We start from the raw sequence: 18,973 nt of genomic DNA, 5'->3' as shown, positions 1-18,973 counted from the left end.
GGCAGATTTTACATTGTCTCCTGGAGTTAGCTCAGGGGTCTGAGCTCCTGGTTGACACAAAAGGAACTACTGGCTCTTTCCTCATTCCTTGGCTTCATTTCCTTCCAGTTTTCATTCCCTATCTCCCACTCTGCCTTGTAGAATCACCTTTCTAGTAAGTCCCTCAATCTCAAATCCTGGACTCAGCAACAGAACCTCAGGAAACAGCCTAAAAGCCCCTGTGTTCATTCTAAATTACAGATAAAACACATGGTCCTGTAGGATTATTGTCAGAATAAGAAAATACGTGATTATTAAAAAGCAGTCATGATGCTAGCAACAAGTATAAGATACACACCACAAACAGAAAGACTCCAGGCGGTACCTGGAGTTTGAACCTTAACATGGGTTCATCAGTAGCTCTGTGGTTTTGCATAAGTTACTAAACCTTTGAGGGCCCTAGCTCTTTTAATTTGGGACAGTTAAAATAGGGTACTGCACAAAAGAAGTGAGCACTGTACAGGGAGTTATAGCAAATGTTTACTAAATGACTTCTTTGCCAGCATTCTTTGTGTACTGTGCCAAGACCTTTGTCTTCCTGTAATGAAGTTCTCAGCTACTGAACCAACCATAAAAACAACAAACTTACTCCTATGTGAGTGCAGCTAATATTTCAGTATACTAGACCTATAAAAGTATGTTCTTCCCTACGGGTGATAAATATCGTCACATCTCAAGCTAGTCAAATAACACATACTTGGAAAACTTTCAAAAGCTCTCAAAGTTCCCCTTTAGTAACACTATGCAATTTCTGGGAAATCAGGCCAAATATATCTAAACCTTCCACCAGAGGACGCTCAGAATACCCTCTTTGCAACTACCTAGTCACTGAATTTGCCCTTTGGTTTCGTTTCCTGTAGAGAAGTTTTGAAAACTCCTTCTGATTTTTGGCATGCTTACTTATATTTTATATTCAAATTGTCTGGTAGGAGGCAGGAACTGGGGAAGAAAGGAAATTCCCAGGATTAGGGGAAGATGCTCATCAGAACTCCTCACAGCTAAACTAAAGGACAACTGTTGGAACTAGCCCTTACCAAGCCCTCCTCAAAGCAGCTTTTCTACCAGCTCTAAAAGATATCTGCTCCATATTTTATAGGTAAGTTAAGATCAGGGGTGGGTCAGCGGGGGAAGAGGACAGAAAAGATTTGCAATGTTCAGTTATTTTTAAAAGTATTCCATCCAAGATAGGGCGCAAATTTGCCCAATACGCTACATAAAGAACCTACTAAAGACTAAATTGTGGTGTAGCTAGATAGACAGTAAAATTCGGTGAATGCCTGCTGTGTTTGTTTCCTGCTGAATTAGACACAATACCGGTGGGGACTGAAAGTCTGAAATGTCTTAATATGTTTTTCTTCCTTTGTCCTCCTATGTCCTGTTGGAATTTATAACTGCAACGTAAGTTACCTTTGTGTTTAATAACAGCTAGTTTAAACTGCAGTCTGAAAGTTTCAAGAAATTTTCGTTGTTTTCATGATAAAGAGCAATAAATTAAAATACAATCAACATAAATATTTGCTGGCATTGTGAAGGACAAAAAAAAAAAAAAAAAAAAAAAAAAAATCCAAGCAGGTTGGCTTATGCCTGTAATCCTAGCAGTTTGGAAGGTTGATGTAGGAGGATCATAGGTTCAAAACCAGCCTCAGCAAATTAACCAGGCTATAAGCAACCTAGAAAGACCCTGTCTCAAAAAAAAAAAAAAAAAAAAAAAAAATTAAAACCTGGGAATGTGGCTCAGGGGTTAAGGACCCTTGAATTCAATCAATTTCTGGTACCCTCCCCCCCTCAAAAAAAAAAAAAAAAAAAAAAGAGAGTGAGGAAAGAAGGTTAAAAAAAAAAAAAAAGTTGAAACCGAGAGTGAAAAATGAATGAAGAAGCTTCTTGAAAACAGCAATATTTTGTTATCCATAGTCTTGTACTTCGAGTGTATTTGTTTTTTGAGTGTAGATTTCTTAATTCAGACATAATTTTGACTTGGTTTCATCATCCTTACCACCTGCCCTTGGCAGCCTCCCTAGTCTTATTTTTTTCATTTTTTAAATTTGTCCTAATTAGTTATACATGACAGTAGAATGCATTTTGACACATCGTATACAAATGGAGTATAATTTCTCATTCTTCTGGTTGTTTTCATGTTGGTTTCCATTTCTTCTTTATTGTCTTTGCTGTTACAAATCACTTAATTCAGGAGCTCCCAAACTGACTCAATATTGGTCGGATACCTTTGGTCATTCTTCAGAACTCCTCCCTCCTCTTATTTCCATGCCACACGCTCATGTATCTAATATTTGTTTGATTTCCATGTATCTCCTTGATCATTGGCTTTTCTCTAAAAAGTGAATCGAAAGCAAGCAATAAAAGCAACAATTAGAAACACAAAACCTGAGATAGACTGTCTTGGTTCAAAGAGAATTGTTTCTTCTGAAAAAATACATCACCAGCATTTCTGAGAAATTTCTAATATTTCTTGGCATCTTTCTGCTTTGTACTTTTTTTTCTTCTCCTGCAAACCTTTCTTTTTTAAGGTAGTAGCTGTACTGATCTAAATACGGAATCATTTACTTCCACTTTTTAGGAAATAGGCTTAAAAAGTTGAATGAAATGCCAATGTGATAGCTAATTACAGGGCTGGGAGATCAGAAATAAAATCTTCTGCAAAGCCAAACTTTGGGTTTATTTTCTGTGTTTTGATCCACTCTTAACATTTGCTTTTTCATTTATAAAAGTTGTGGACCTCCACCAGAGTGGGAGAGAATGCATCCCAGAGGAAACACACAGGCTGAGTTGTAAGTGGCAGAGCAGCAGTTATGTGTGTGGTTCAAACACAGTAAATATTCCAAGATGTTCAAGAGATTTGGCTCTTGTGAAAGCACTAAAGATGCTATCCAGCTAGCACCTGGGAACAACATATAAAACACTATTATTAATATCGATTCACAGAGCTAATGCTTTTCATGGGGAAGTTCAAACCCTCAAAGCTGTTCCCTCCTGCTTTAGTAACTTCACCTTAAAGCATGAACGTTTGTATAAATTTGGTTTATAAATATCTGTTTTGTAGCTAATTGTTGTAGATCATCATTGGAATTTTCCCACATCTTTGTAAACTAAATACAATCCTAGCCCCTGTTACATGTAAGTCAGGCAACTAGAATTCTACTAATATAAGGTGCCAATATTTCCTTAGAAGTGGATTGGAATGAAAAGACATCTGCCATCTGAGCTTCTAAATTTATTGTGAAATTGCCTCTTTCTGGGTCTGCTTGCCCTGGGCGTTTCCTGCCTCTGAAACCATGGTGCGGTACAATTTGTGAATGGACTTCCTATTATTTGTTCCCAAGCAGCAATTTCTGTTTTAATTTGTCTTTAATCAGGATGATTGACAGGTCATCAGCTATGAGAAAGAGAGAATGGGTCTTCATGATCATTAAATCCAGCAATAACAACAAAGAAACTGGCAGTTTCTATAGTCTGCTAGTAAAAAGAATCCAGATGTTTTAATTTAAAGATTTCCATGAAAAATGAATTCAAGTAGATAGTGGATTTTTAGCTTCTATGTAAATAATTCTTCCTAAAATGGGAAAAAAAAAAAAAAACCTCTCTTTATGATATGGCAGACAAAACCAAGTATTTGCTTATGTCTCCTGTAGCTTTAAAATATTTTGTAAGACTCCTCAGGTTGCAGGAGTTGACGCCCAGAATAGAAATTAAATTAACATTAATTAAAGGAAAAATTTTTTTCACTCTTGTAGATAGTCATAAAATGATCACACTTCCAAGTTTTGTTTCAGTAAAGGACATTATTAACTAAGTTAAAAAACACTTAAAAATATAACTTATAGTGAACACTTGAATTTATTGGAAAATGCATCATAATGGTATAGAATTATTTAATGCAATGCAGTTTGTACATGGACCTAGATAAGAGAAAAACAAAAATTTATATTTAGCAAATAATGGAAATGAATAATCAAACTAGGGATTTAAGGAGACAAAAACTAAGAAACATGAGTAAATCAAAATCCAGTGGAATGAGTTAGATGCAAAGAATCAGTAGGTAAGATTTAGGAAATGAATTTTTCTATGTGTCCACCAAATATTTGAGAATAAGCAGGGTAACTGATAGTAGGCCTATGACCTACTTACTGTGGTGCTTTCTACTACTTCTTTTTATATTTTGTTTCTCAATGTCTTCAGAAACTTAGGCCATGATGGGGAACAGTTATGTTTTCAGGTTCAATAAGCAAATGGATTTCTCTGCTTCAAGAGTAGAAACTGCTGCCCGTCCCACCTCTTCCCTTGCAGACAAAGTAACATCCCAGACATGGCCTCAGACATGGTCATGCCAGGCCCTATATGCCTCATTGAGAGCAAGGAGGGGCAGCTAATGGTCAAGCAGGAAGCCCTGGAGATCCTGTCAGCCATCACACAGCCTGTGGTGGTGGTGGCCATCGTGGGCCTTTACCGCACTGGCAAATCCTACCTGATGAACAAACTGGCTGGGAAGAGAAAGGGTGAGTGCCACCAGCAAAGCTCTGCTGAGCCCTCTGTCCACTGCACTGTGGGTGTCCAGCATGGGGATGGAGAGAAGAAAGTTAGAGTCAGGGAGGGACAGTGAAAACCAAAGTTTGGGCCACAGCTGAGCCTTTTAACTTGGGGAGCTATAGGACAGCTTTCATCCTTGACATGAACTCTTTTTAAAAATGTTGTCCTTAATGTCTTTCTGGGAGAAATATAATATTTTCCCCACATCAATGCAATAATTTCCATATGTGCAATTATAAACTTTAAAAATATTTGTAGCATATTATTATGAGAAGTATAAAAATTTCCCACTTGTGGATTTTGACCTTATTTCCCCATTTCTGTATAGTAATGGAGATCCATACTTGTATTTTCTGCTGTTTCCTTATCTTGCTTTCCTTAACCCCTAACATAATTATCAAGAAACTACCCAATTTCTAGATCCCCTTCTCTATGATGACCTCTGCACTCTCCTCTGCAGGCTTCTCTGTAGGCTCCACAGTGCAGTCTCACACCAAGGGAATCTGGATGTGGTGTGTGCCTCATCCTGAGAAGCCAGGACACACCCTAGTTCTGCTGGACACTGAAGGCCTGGGTGATGTAGAGAAGGTAAGAACAGATTATTCTTTTATGATTAAACTCTTTATCACTCATCCTTCTTTTATAAGGAGTCTTTCATTTTGTTTTACGTTTTCTTTTTGTTTTTATAAATTTGTACTTCAACTTGACTGGACTATGTTACCCCTCATTATTTCTTTCTACTTTCAATAGTGTTTGGAAGTCTGAAGTGAGAAAAAAAAATATATATATACATATATATATATATATATATGTATACAATTCAGAATCAGTATTAGTAGAACTACACTGATGTTTTGCTTAGTCGTTCCTAGATGCATAAAAATGATGCAAATAAATCACAGTACAATCCTGGTCCTGCACTGATTATGGTTAGTAGTCGGCTCTGGGTGAGATGAACTTCAGTTCAAACCAGGGCTCTGGCACTTGTAGCTCTCTGATGCTGACAAGAAGAGTGAGTCTCCCTAAATTTTTTATATTCTCTTTTGTCTTATCCAACTAATCATTGGGGAAGTAGACACGTGGGTCTTTTCTAGTTATATTTTAATAAGTATTTTGCAACCAGTTTACAGAATAAAATGCATTGGATTTGCACAACTTGACCATTCCCTAAATATTCCTATCATAAGTAATTAAAGCTACTCAAGTAAAGTCACTAAACTCAGACTTGGGAAAAGATGTACACAGTTGTCTCTTCTTAGCTGATTTTTGTACCTAACCAAACACTCTCTTAAATGTCCAGTGTTTTTTTATGTTTTCATTTTGATTTTGATATTGACTTTTGATTTACCAAGATGCTATGCTGGTAAACCCAAATACAACCTTCATTTCCTCTTCTACAAAATGGAGATATTAATTATGAACTCATCTCACAGCACTAGAATTAGACATCTAAGATCAGTAAAGTAAACTCTCTTGTAGATAATAATTATTCAATAAAATAGATATATGAACTGTGCACATAGGTCAATTTTGTTTTGGTATACAGAAAACCTTGATTTTAACTACTCTGGATTCCCCATTAACTTTAACTGCTTGTTTTGCAATTATCTAACTATAAGAAGGACTAGGAGTTAGAAATGTAGCATCAGTATGAATTTATCATGAGAAAACCAGGAAAGTTCATGTGTCTGACAATCATTTGTTCTTTCCCTGCTTAGCATTTGTGTATCAGGATTTTATTTTAATGATTGTTCATGTGGGAATGCCATAAGACATGAGTTAAATTTGTTCTGACTTCTAGGATGATGACAAGAATGATACCCAGATCTTCGTTCTGGCAATCCTTCTGAGCAGCACCCTTGTATACAATAGCATGAGCAAAATTGACCAGGGTGCTATCGACCTACTGCAGTATCCTTTTGTGGTCCAGGGTGGCACCCAAGCCATGGGTGAGAACACCACTCACCAACTGTAGGTCTGTAAGACATTATGTATCTGTAAAAAGAAAATGGGTAAACACTTAAAGTACAGTAAAGAGACCTCATATTCAGTGATGATGAAATGTTGATTTGGTTAAGTGCCAAACAGAAAATAAAGGCTTGGGGAACATGGAATCAAATATGGGCTTAGATGGTATGTTACTTCTGCCAGTATTCCTTAATCATCTCAGCAATGTGACAGAACTGACAGATCTACTCAGATCAAGAGTGTCACCTGACCTTGATGTCGAAGATGCCAATGACATTGTAAGCTTCTTTCCAGACTTGGTGTGGACTCTTAGAGACTTCTACTTAAGCCTGGAAACAGATGGACAACTCATTACAGCAGACGAATACCTGGAGAATTCCCTGAAGACAAAGCAAGGTAAATGGGCTTTGGTTTTGGAACAAGGAATAAAAGAAATGATCTCTTTAGGGTAGAAGGTTAAATATATGGTTTTCCCTATTTATCCATCTAGATGTTTTACAGAATAAGTAATGAATATTATTAATTTTCAATGAACTAATAGGTTCAATGTCAAATTCTATTATTCCCTTGTTTGTGGGAAAAATATTCTTTCCTTTTTTTGATTAAATACTTTTCATCTGGTTGCCTAGGTTTTATGAAGATATATTAATCTGAGTAACACCAGGGTAAAGGATTTGTATTTAAGGAGAATAGATTCATGTGAATGTAAATTTTAAAGAAAATAAATTCTGATTTTCCTTCTCCAGGTAGTGATCAAAGAACTCATACTTTCAATTTGCCCCGTCTGTGTATTCAGAAATTCTTTCCATCAAAGAAGTGCTTTGTCTTTGACCCACCCACTCACAAGAAGCTTTCCCAGCTAGAGACACTGCAGGATGATGAACTGAGTCTTGAATTTGTACAGCAAGTGGCAGAATTCTCTTCCCACATCTTTACAAAGTCCAAAATCAAGACACTTCCAGGAGGCATCAAGGTCACTGGACCTCGTGAGTACCTCTTCCAGGATTTTTCCTCTATTCAACATAACGTGTATCATGTAAGAGAGTTCTTGTGCCAACATTGAGAGATGCATAAGCAATTATCACTGTGCAAATCATATGCATCATGTTTGTAAAGCTATAGTGAATATGAAACACATTTCTAGTATTTGTTTTAGAAGTGCCTCTAAGGTTACATGAAATAGGAACATAATAAAGATAAGATAAAGTTAAAGATGTTGTATCATTCATTCTTCTACTGTTGACATAGATTAGCTCGTATGTGTTGGCAGTATTTATTCAAAAAATATATTGGATTCTTAAGGTATGTCACAATCTTTGAAGACACAAATGAACAATTTATACCTGTTCCTTATAGAAATTAAACATGGTTGATACAAATGTTGATCTGAGGCCCAAATAAACCTCTAAATCTCTAGAATCTCTAAAAATATCTAAGCACACTTCTTGCTATAACTTTCCCTAACAACTCTTATGTTTCAGAACTTCTTATAAATAATCACTATATTATGGAGTAAAGTTGAGTGCAAAGGACATCATGAGTTCAAAGCTGGTCTCAGCAATTTAATGATTCCCTAAGCATCTAGGTGAGACTTTGTCTCAAAATAAAATGTAAGGAGTGCTGGGATTGTGGTTCAGTGGTTAAGCGTCCCCTTGGTTCAATCCCTCATAGAAAAAAAAAAAAGAAAAGATATATATATATATATTTTTATATATATATATATATAAAATCTCTGAACATATGTATATATATGTATGTGTGTGTATTTCATGCATGCATATGCATGACTTTTATATGACCATGTGCTTATTTCTCCATGTAGGATTAAATAATAACATACATCTAGACATTTTTCCTATTTTTATTCTTTCACCCTTGTTTCTTTTTCCTAAGAAGAAAATACTTGCCTTCCTCATCTCACCAGTTCCCAAAGGAATTTGTCTGGGACACTTGGATACAGTTCAGAATGCTGAAAAGTTGAGGGCAATGCATTGTTAAATGAATGTTCTTAGAATTAATTGACATAGATTTTCTCTGCCAAAAGCACAAGCGTCTCTTCTTCCCTCTGTGAAGGTCTAGAGAACCTGGTGCTGACCTATGTCAGTGCTATCAACAGTGGGGATCTGCCCTGCATGGAGAATGCAGTCCTGGCCCTGGCCCAGAGAGAAAACTCAGCTGCAGTACAAAAGGCCCTTGCCCACTATGATGAGCTGATGGTCCGGAAGGTGCAGCTGCCCACAGAGACCCTCCAGGAGCTGTTGGACCTACACATGGCCAGCGAGAGAGAGGCCATAGAAACCTTCACAAAGAACTCTTTCAAAGATGAAGACCAAAGTTTCCAGAAAGAACTACAGGTAATTATTCATTTTTCTGGTTCATGGACATTAGGGTTAATAGAGGAAAAATATTGCTATGAACGATACAATAGAATTTGTTTAAGAAAAGCAATTCTTTATAGATTGGAAAACAATGGTGGTCATAAATGTGGCATGATATACTTTCATTCTGTAAACAAAAAAAGTGTAAATATTCTGGGCCCTTTAGAGTCTGAATTTTTCACGTATGCATATAGATCATCACATTTACCGTTTATCAGCTACGGGATTAATTTGATTGATTTCATTCCTTTAAAACATTTGCAAAGTATTATTTTATTTTTTCATTAATTAAGCAGAGAGAACTGTCCTGTGGATCTACTAAATTATGATTAGAATTAATAACGTAAACTGATATCATTCTAACTAGTTATTCACGCCTACTTTCTGCTTGAAGGTAGAAAAACACTGAAACAAGAAATGTTGGAAATCAGTAGACTGCATATAAAATGAGAGCTTAGGTGTAGGGGTCTGTGGTCAAAGATCACATTTAAGCAGAAATTATAAGAGAGAGGGGTTTCAGGATATTTCATACCCAATAGTAAACATTTTTCATAGTCTCTTGTCCTTGCAACTTTCTCAGGTTTGCTGGAAAGGGTTTATATTTGCTTATATTCCTTGATTTTGCTAGGAAAAGTAGAATCTTTAAAACATAAATTCCAGAAGTACTAAGGTGTTGCTAACATCTCTGTGGGTTCCTGTCCCTTGAAGACCCTACTAGATGCAAAGCAGAAGGATATTTGTAAGCAGAATGAAGAAGCCTCTTCAGATCGTTGCTCAGTTTTGCTTCAGGATATTTTTGGTCCTCTGGAAGAAGAAGTGAAGCAGGGGCTTTATTCTAAGCCAGGAGGCCATCATCTCTACCTTCAGAAGACAGAGGAGCTGAAGACAAAGTACCACCAGCAGCCCAGGAAGGGAACACAGGTATCCCTGATCCTATCTATTAATTGTGGGAATTACTGGGGTCCCTCTAAAAAACCATTGAGGATAAAAGAAAGGACATACCTATAGGAACAGAGCTGAGATTGATAACTCTGCCTCAGACTTACTCTGTCAATGAATGAGCTTGCATGGGAATTTTGTGCCTGGTGTTTAGTTTTAAGTGTGGATACATTCAGAGTCCAAACAGTGTCAGCAGTTCTGCTTCCTTTTGCTTTTCCAGCACCTACTTCCTTATTGTGCTCCATTTTCCTAACTATGCACTTCATTTCAAATAGGCTTGTCTCACATGACAACAAAGAGCTACCTCTGGGTCTAAGATCAACTATCCTTGATGTCCTAAGCCTCTGGGGACAGAGCATGCATGCCTTTCCCTGTACCCATATCTGTCACCCACAGACTGTGTGGGGATGGAATAAGTAACCCTTGGAGGTGTGGGCCGGCTGGAAAAAAAAGGTCTGAAGAATATCAAGAAATAAAGCAAAAGATGTCAGAAAATATTTGAAGCAGGGACGTGACAGATGGAAGAGACCTGATGATTCTGGTCCTAACGAAGGGAAAAATTCCACCAATACTTTATTTATAGTAAAACACACCAGAGGAATTTGGTTCTTCAAAGGTAAACAAGAAGTGAGAGGTTGTAGGGAATTGCCCTGTTGGAGACTCACACTTGTGCAGTAATTCCTCCTCCTCCAGGCAGCTGGTGCTTCAAGGCTACCTAGGTATACTGGTACCTCTTTCACCACAGGGTAGCAGGCCTCTGAATTCAAAGCTATCAAACCCATAAATACCATAGCAGCCATGGGATCTGCCCATTAACAGCAGCTACCTGCAAATGGGCATGTCTTTCTACACCTTCACATGGAAAGATTCCTAGTTGCAGTAGTCAAGCTGTCCAAGGTATGAAGTTCAAAGCAATAATTCATTTGCCACTCCTGATACATATCAGCCTTTAAAACACTCAAATGGCAGTATTTTTCCTCCTGTGAACAAGTTCTTTTCATCTAGTGGCCTTGGGTGCTCTGATTGGCCCAGTCAGTCTCTGGCTCCCATGTGTGGAGAGGCTTGGTGGACCTCTCCATCATGCAGGCAGAGAACTTTCTAAGAGGAAAAGATGCTTGATAGAACAAGTAATATGATTTTATCACTTTGGCTATCACCACTGCAAATTCTAACTTCCTGTTTTTGGGGTTCCTAGGCTGAGGAAGCTCTGCAAAAATATTTAAAGTCCAAAGAGTCTGTGAGTAACGCTGTTCTTCAGACAGACCAGGCTCTCACAGCCAAGGAAAAGGAGACAAAAGGTGAGAAGAAAACAGAAGCAATGCAAGAGAGACAAGAAATGTCCAAATTTGAAATTCATGTGTTCTGGCCTAGCTGGGATCATTCAACTAGAGGAAGACAGGCATAAAGGTTCCTATGGCTTCAGGCAGTATCTGAGTATGGCCATGATCAGCTGCAGTATGATTATGTGGAATGAAAAACGATGCCAGGGAGTTTTCTCTGTGTAACAAATGAGGGTGGGAGGCCCAAGGAAGGGACAGAGTTGTCCTAGAGGGTTTTACGTTTCTTCTTCCTCTTCAGAGGCACGTGTGAAAGCAGAGGCTGCCAAGGCTGAAGCAGAAAGGCTGGAGGCAGGCTCGTAGGCAGAACCAGCAAATGATGGAGCAAAGAGAGAGACTCCATCAGCAGCAAATAAGACAAATGGAGATAGAAAGAGCAAACTTCCTGGCACAACAACAGAGGGAGCAGGAACGTCGGCTGCAGGTATTCATCAATTGCTGAATCTTTGGGTTGTGTTTCTGTCCCTTCCCTATAAAGATGAGAGCATGAAACAGTGGCCATGGGTGAGATGCAAACTACCATGGTGGCTCAGGTCAGGGGCTGTGGAACCGAACGCTGGGCATGTATCCAAGCTCCACCTGTACCAAATGCATGGTTTAAGCAAGTTATCTACTTCCTCTGTGGCCCCTTTTCTTCGTGTTTGGAATGGAAATGTTGGTTATACATATTTTATAAGGGTATTGTGATAATGAAATACATAGTATTCGAGTTTATAATGGTGTTTGGCATAGAGGAATAATATGAATTTTTATGTATAAACTAGGCATTTCTGTCTCACAGTGATTAGCCTTTTCTATCATTTTGTTAATTGCTCTGTACAATCCTTTGCCCTGATCATACCTTGTTACATCAGTTTCCTCTTGCAGTGTCTTTGCTCCTCTGTCACCTCTGGTTCTCCTGGCCCTGAACTCAACAGTGCTTGCTTAGTCAAGTCCTTTAGTTTGTCATCATTCAATAAGCAGGGGTTCTTATTTCTCAAGCACTGTACAAAGCCCTCTGCATTCATTCTCTCATCTAATCTATTTACTGTGAAGCAGCACTGATGTGTCCCCCATTTTATATGAGGTAATCAAGGCCCCAAGGAGATAACTAAATGCCAGAATCTCACAGACTTGTGAGTCATTGTAGGTGTCTTTCAGTGAGTGGGATCCACAGTGGCAGTGCTCCTGAGAACCTGGTGGGGACTTCCTATGTGAGCACCTCATGAGACAGACAAGGTCCCAACCTTTGCCCTGGCTTACCAGGGAACCTGTGGGTACCCGCTTTTCAGTAACTACTCTAGGGCACTTTGGGGATTGCAGCTCTTTCCTGAAGGACATTATGGGAAAACTCTGATGTTTGATCTGCTCAGTCTTTACTTGTACTTCTCCATCCCAAGTGTGGTGACCTGGAACATGTCCCTCATCTAAGACTCAGACACCTCTCCTGAGTGTATGTCAGTCACCTAGACATTGTGCTTTTGGGGCAATTTCTTCTCTTACAAACACAGTTAATATATTCCTAAAAATGGAAATGAGATTGGGAAAGAGATTTGAGGTCAAGATATGATTAAGATTACTCAAAGCGACTGTGTAGTGTAAGAGGGAAGGGAGCATTGGAGTGGAATTCTATAAAGACCAGAATTTCAGGGACTAAACCAATGTTTCTGGAGCTAGAGGAAGAGGAATGTGAATAATTGTAGAAGTAAGCATGAGTGGAAGAAGGAGATTCAGGGACTGTTAATTGTTTCTGAGGATTAAGGGAGGTAAGAAGAAGTCAATGGTTTAGGCAATCAGAATGAAGCAGACCTTACTTTTTGCCAAGTCTTATAGTATCTCTTTTTCACTTAGGAAGAGGCTGAAAGGCTCAGGTTGGCCCATACAGCTGAATTGTCAAGGTTTCAAGATCAGATCCAGCATTTACAAAGGACAATGTCTGAGCCACAAGCTACTCAATGTATCATACTCTAAAGTGCTGAACAACAGAGATTCCCGTTATTTTTTTTTTCATGGAAGACACAAAGGAACAAGAAACTAGGGAATTTGGGACAATCAACATTTAAATAATCCAAACACTTCTACCTAATCTTCCAGTTTGTCTCTAGTTATTGCAAGTTACCTCAGTGTCTAGGTATCGCAAGTTGCCACATGGGCTCAGTTAGATGGAACATTATCCAGGTCCTGAGCTCAGTTTAGCATCACTCCTTCTGCTTGTCATGTGCTGGATGCCATCTGAGGGAGGCACCAATTGTGAAGTGGGAACAATCTACAGTTCTCAACTGGGTGGAGACTGCTATTCTAAGGACCATTGTGCAAATCACCAGCACTGTGTCAACCTTCTGCAAAAAGAAATCCCAAGCTGAAGGAAAACAGTGTTATGAAATGAAGATCTGTAGAGGATGAAAGGAAATACTACTGTGGAAACTGTGTCATAGGCTTAAGGCTGAAGAAAAGTCATTTTCCTTTTTACTCACCCACACTAAGTCATAACTTAGAGCATGTTATAATAGGTAGCAACTTATATTTGACTTTAATATTTTTGTGTTACATATTTATAATACTTTAGAGTTTTTAAATAAGAGGCATAAATAATAATGTGTAATGAGTCAAAATTCCAATGGTGCTCATTTAATTTTACACTTGCTACAATGCTAAAGTTAAATCAACATAGTATATGAGAGCTTGCTGATATTTTTTAAAAGTATTGATTATATGAATACATGTTAGTGCAAAGTTTTAACTATAAAATATTTTTAAGCCGTGACTCTATTGCTTTATTTTTATGTCTCTCAGTAGTTAAAATTCTATGGGAAATGCTTCCGAATTTCCCTCAGAAGATTAGGAATTACTTTAAAACTAGAATTAAAACTCACTTTGCTATACCTTTTCATTTGTTCTGTTTGTTGTGTTTAACTCTAGTAAAAATCTGTTTTAAAAAAATTATAGAAACACTCCACAAAGCTCTGTTTTTTTTTTTGTCCCTCACTTATAACTGTTTGCTTCTGTAAGGGATTTTCTGTTGGGTGATATTATAGGATCTTCAGTTTTTTTAAAGTTCTTTAAAATATGGTTTACTCATATAGAGAAGAAAAACACATTAATGCTAATGTCTGTACTTTTTCTTATGCTTTGAAGTGTTTTATATCGCAGAACTTCTCATATTACAGCAGCAATATTAAATATGTACAACTTCTCTGTTCCTTAGCATTAAAAGTAGTTAGTAACAGCAGCTAATATTTTTTCAGGATTCACCATGTGCCAACTACAGTCACTGTAGTAACTCATGCATTGCTCACAAAATCCTTTGAATATGCAGTATGCTTTATTACACTTATAATTACTTAAAACTATTTTTATGTTCATTAGTGTTATTATTATTAAAGTTATTACTTTTAAGGCCTTGAAGATAATCAAGTCATCTAAAAGCAATGCCATGCTTTGGAACCTACATTAATAATCATCTCGATACTGTCTCTCTTGTCTTTTTAGTGAGTCAGAAATATTAAGTAATATGTTAAAATTTAGAGAAAATTACTAAAAGAATGAAAACCAAAAGCACAGTGTCAAAATAATATGAAAATACTCAATATTAAAAAGCAGAGAAATTGTCAAAAATAAAAGTTAAAAGTGTGGTAATGACTCTTGAATATACAGATCACCGATGGAGCATAATAGAAAGTCCTCCCCCCAAAAATCTGTATAGAAAAAATGGAGGTTAAATATAGACTTTTAAATAGGAACAGACAACTGCCTGGCCACTTAGAAAAAGATAAGTCAGAACCAGTCCTTATAACTTACAGTAACAACACCACCAACAACAAAAAGTTTAAAGTGTAAAGATATAAAACACATTTAAAAATTCAAGGTTGTATTTCTTATGATCCTATAGGAGATGGTCTTTCTGTGATTCAAACCTATTTCCAAATGTCTCTTGATCTCATAATTCATTCAGTTAAAACACATTCTCTTGATCCTTTTCAAAGCAAAATGTTGATAAATTGTGTCCCCTTCTCTGTTTATAAAAATTATAAAATAAGACACATTCAGAGGAGTGCATCACATATGAAGCATACAAATAATATAAATAAAAAAACCATGCCCTAGAAAAATAAATTCAGCAGTGTTAAAACCAAAGGAGTGCATTACAACCTATGACAAACCTGTTAGAGACAACCAGTATCACAACATTTGAATTCCTCCTGGATTTTATCATATACAAGTTATGTATGAAATAATGTAATTTAGTTTGACCTGCTTTCTGTATAAATCAGATTTTATTGCGTGTCATCTTTTGTACTTTGTTTCATTTCTTAAAGATATTAATAAGATTCTTCTAGTTCATTGTGTAGTTGAAAAATGTATATATTGTATAAAGTAAAATCAAGTTTTTTTCATACTATTGATAAATATGTAAATTATCATGTTTATCTTTTATGAAATATTGTTAAGGATATTTTTAAATACATTTATATATGAACACATGTATATGTATCATATATATGTATATATATTCATGTACATGCAAAATTCCCTTGTGTAACAGCCCTAGGAGTGGACTTCCAGGTCATAGAGGAGATGAATCTTGTCCTTCTACATCAGGTTTACCATGACTTCAAAGTTTCTGTAGCAATTTACATACTTCCCAACACAGTATGATGGTCTCCACACCAACGTTTTCACATTTGGTAGTATGGGGGCTATGTGGTATATCTTAATGAGACATTAATCTGCATTTTTCTCATACAAATGAGGTGGAACACCTCTTCCTGTGTTGGTTTACTAGTTTTTTTTTTCGTGTTTTGCAACATCTTTGATGTCTTTCGTATCATGTTCTGCCTTTTTTATTCTTAGAAGATTTTGAAACATAAAGGACATGACTTTCTGTGGGTTGAACGATTGTCAAAGGAATTTCTCCTTCTATGACAACACTTTTCATAGAATTTTTGTGAAAAAAGTTTTAATTTTATTGTAGTCCACAATATTTTACTTTATGGTAGATTGTGTGTTTGTGTATTTCTTTGTGTGTGTGTGTCTTCAGTCACATTTTATTTTGTGTACCTCTATATTTGAGTAAAAACTGAAGGTCTATGTGGTGTGAATTTGGGGTCAAAAGTATTTTTCTGAAGAAGGATGACCTATTTTCCCCAAACAATTTAAGCAGAAGATAGTCTTTGTCTCTAACCTTATGAAGAAACAACTCTATGTTAAATATCAGTATGTGACTGTATCTGGGCCTCTCTTCATTGTTCTTTTGACTTATTTACCCATTCAGGTGCAAGTATAGCAATGCATTATTAACTGAATTTGAATAAGTTTTTCTTCTGCTATACTCAGTCTTTGTACAATGTTCTTCAAAAGTTTCTTGACTCTACTTGAACATTAGCATTTCCACATAAATTTTAGGATCATTCTATACCTACCAGAAAAGTTTGCATTTTCACCAGGATTCCATTGAATCCATTAAAAAGTTTTTTCATCATCTTTATTTTTAAAAAAACTCTGTGTTTACATTGATTTATGAAACTTTATACTGGGTAAAGAATTTGGGGTTGCCATTTTCTATTCAATATCTTAGAGATGTTTGTCAGTTTTCTCTCACTTTTTGTGCTTATTCTAATTAGTTATGCATGCCAGTAGAATGCATTTCTACTCATGTTACCCAAATGGAGAACAACTTTTCAATTATCTGGTTTTATACAATGCAGAGTCACACTGTTCTATATACATACATGTATATAGGGTATACATGTCCATCTCATTCTGCCATTTTCCCCCAAACCCCCTCCCCTTCCCCTCATGCTCCTCTGCCCAATCCAGAATTCTTCCATTCTTCCCTTGCTCCCTCCATCCCATTATGGATCAACATTCACTTATCAGAGAAAACATTTAACCTTTGTTTTTCTGGCATTGGCTTACTTTGCTTAGAATGATATTCTCCAACTTCATCCATTTACTTGCAAATGCCAGAATTTCATTATTTCTTTAAAGTTGAATAATATTCCATTGTGTACATATACCACAGTTTCTTTATCCAGTTATCTATTGAAGGGCATCTAGGTTGGTACCACAATTTAGCTATTGTGAGTTGAGCTGCTATAAACATTGATGTGGCTGCATCACTGTAGTATACTGATTTTAAGTCCTTTGGGTATAGACTGAGGAGTGGGATAGCTGGGTCAAAGGGTGGGTCCTTTCCAAGTTTTCTGAGGATTCTGTATACTGTTTCCAGAGTGGCTGCACCAATTTGCAACTCTACCAGCAATGTAAAAGTGTAAAATGTAAAAACATTTTTGCCACAAACAATGGAGCACCTATGTGCATCAGAAAAACCCTTCTCGAATTCAAGAATCAATTAGACAACACCACAATAGTACTGGTTGACTTTAACACCCCTTTCTGAACACTGGATAGATCCTTCAAACAAAAACTAAATAAAGAAGGTAAAAACTAAAATATACAATTAATAATTAATACTTCAGAGACATATACAGAATATTTCATCCATTAATGCTGGATACACTTTTTGCTCACAACCCCATAGATCCTTCTGTAAAATAGATCATATCTTGGCCATAAAGCAACTCTTGGCAAATGCAAAAAAAGAGAGATAATATCTTGCATTCTATCAGATCATAATGGAATTAAATTAGAAATCAGTGATAGAATAAAAAAGTAGAAGCTCCACTAACACCAGGAGACTAAATTACATGGAATTGAAAGACCAATAGATAGTAGAATGAATTAGGAATGAAATAAGAAATACTTAGAGGTAAATAAGAATTGAAACACAACTCATGAAATCTCTGGGACACTATGAAAGAAGTTCTATGGAACGTCCTTGTGATGACCTCTGTTATTTTCCAAATATAATTCATCATTGTTTATAGAGACACTCAAACACTTTGTAACATTAACACAGATTCCCTTCTCACTTCGTTTTACAATTCATGCCCTCTTCAAGATATAGTTTTACTAGGAATTGCAAACATCGGTGAAACAGTTTTAAGATGAAATTTCCAATAAAAGTGTTTTACCACAGACTTAGCCCATTGAAACAAGGAGATACTGATTGGGTTACAGCTCTCATTTCACCTCTGATAATTCCTGCATTTACACAGGAGACATTAGAGTTCAACTCATATCCAAACCATAATATTCTGTTCCTGTTACCCAAAAGCTCTTGTCCATCTCAATGCAAAATGCATTCAGTACTTTACTAACAATCTCATTTTCTAGCATTGCCCAAAAGTCCAAGTAAAAAGTCTCATTTGAGACTCATGGGAGACTACTGACTGTGAAACTCTATAAAAACCAGAAGCAAGCTACATATATTCAAAAAAGAATGGCACAGTTGACATTTTCATTCTAAAAGGGAGGTATTGGGGCCAAGAAAAGGGAATGGGACCAAAACAAGATCCTAACCTAGCCAGGCAAACAGATCCTTTACCTCCATGTAGAGCATCTAGGACAAATGCTGGCAAAATGGGCACAACAAAGGACTTAGGCAGCCCCATCTTTTCGACCTTGCCAGTTGCAGCGCACATGGTCCCTCTTTTAGCCAGGCTCTCTTCACAGTCAGTAGGTTTTCCTGGCAGGAAGTCCACACTACTGGCATCTCTTAATTGCTGGAGTCTCTCTTCTCGCTTTGGCTTCACATTTGTAGTTAGACCCATTGCCCTCTCAGAGGCAGCCTACAAGGATTCCGACGCTGCTACTACAGTCTTTGTCACTTCTCAGGCCTGCCTTTGAAATCTTGGTGGAAGCCTTCATGACCTGCTGGCCCCAGGATTC

General features: G+C 36.9%; 1 protein-coding gene across 1 annotated transcript in view; it reads left to right on the top strand.

The window, feature by feature from the left end:
* Positions 1–940: 940 nt before the first annotated feature.
* LOC306668095 (guanylate-binding protein 5-like) overlaps positions 941–18,973 on the top strand; it is a 53,918-nt gene continuing 35,885 nt past the window's right edge. The window contains 11 exon segments of the mRNA XM_079151153.1: positions 941–1,135; positions 4,342–4,550; positions 5,042–5,169; positions 6,383–6,492; positions 6,752–6,945; positions 7,296–7,535; positions 8,623–8,903; positions 9,636–9,848; positions 11,062–11,164; positions 11,445–11,497; positions 11,499–11,627. Of these exon segments, the coding sequence (XP_079007279.1) occupies positions 4,361–4,550; positions 5,042–5,169; positions 6,383–6,492; positions 6,752–6,945; positions 7,296–7,535; positions 8,623–8,903; positions 9,636–9,848; positions 11,062–11,164; positions 11,445–11,497; positions 11,499–11,627 (1,641 nt within the window). The 5' untranslated portion in view covers positions 941–1,135; positions 4,342–4,360.

The sequence above is a fragment of the Sciurus vulgaris genome (genome assembly GCF_902686455.1).
Source record: "Sciurus vulgaris genome assembly, chromosome: 1".
NCBI classification, from domain to species: domain Eukaryota; kingdom Metazoa; phylum Chordata; class Mammalia; order Rodentia; family Sciuridae; genus Sciurus; species Sciurus vulgaris.
The sequence above is the reverse complement of the archived record's forward strand: the minus strand, read 5'-3'. Positions and strand labels throughout refer to the sequence as shown.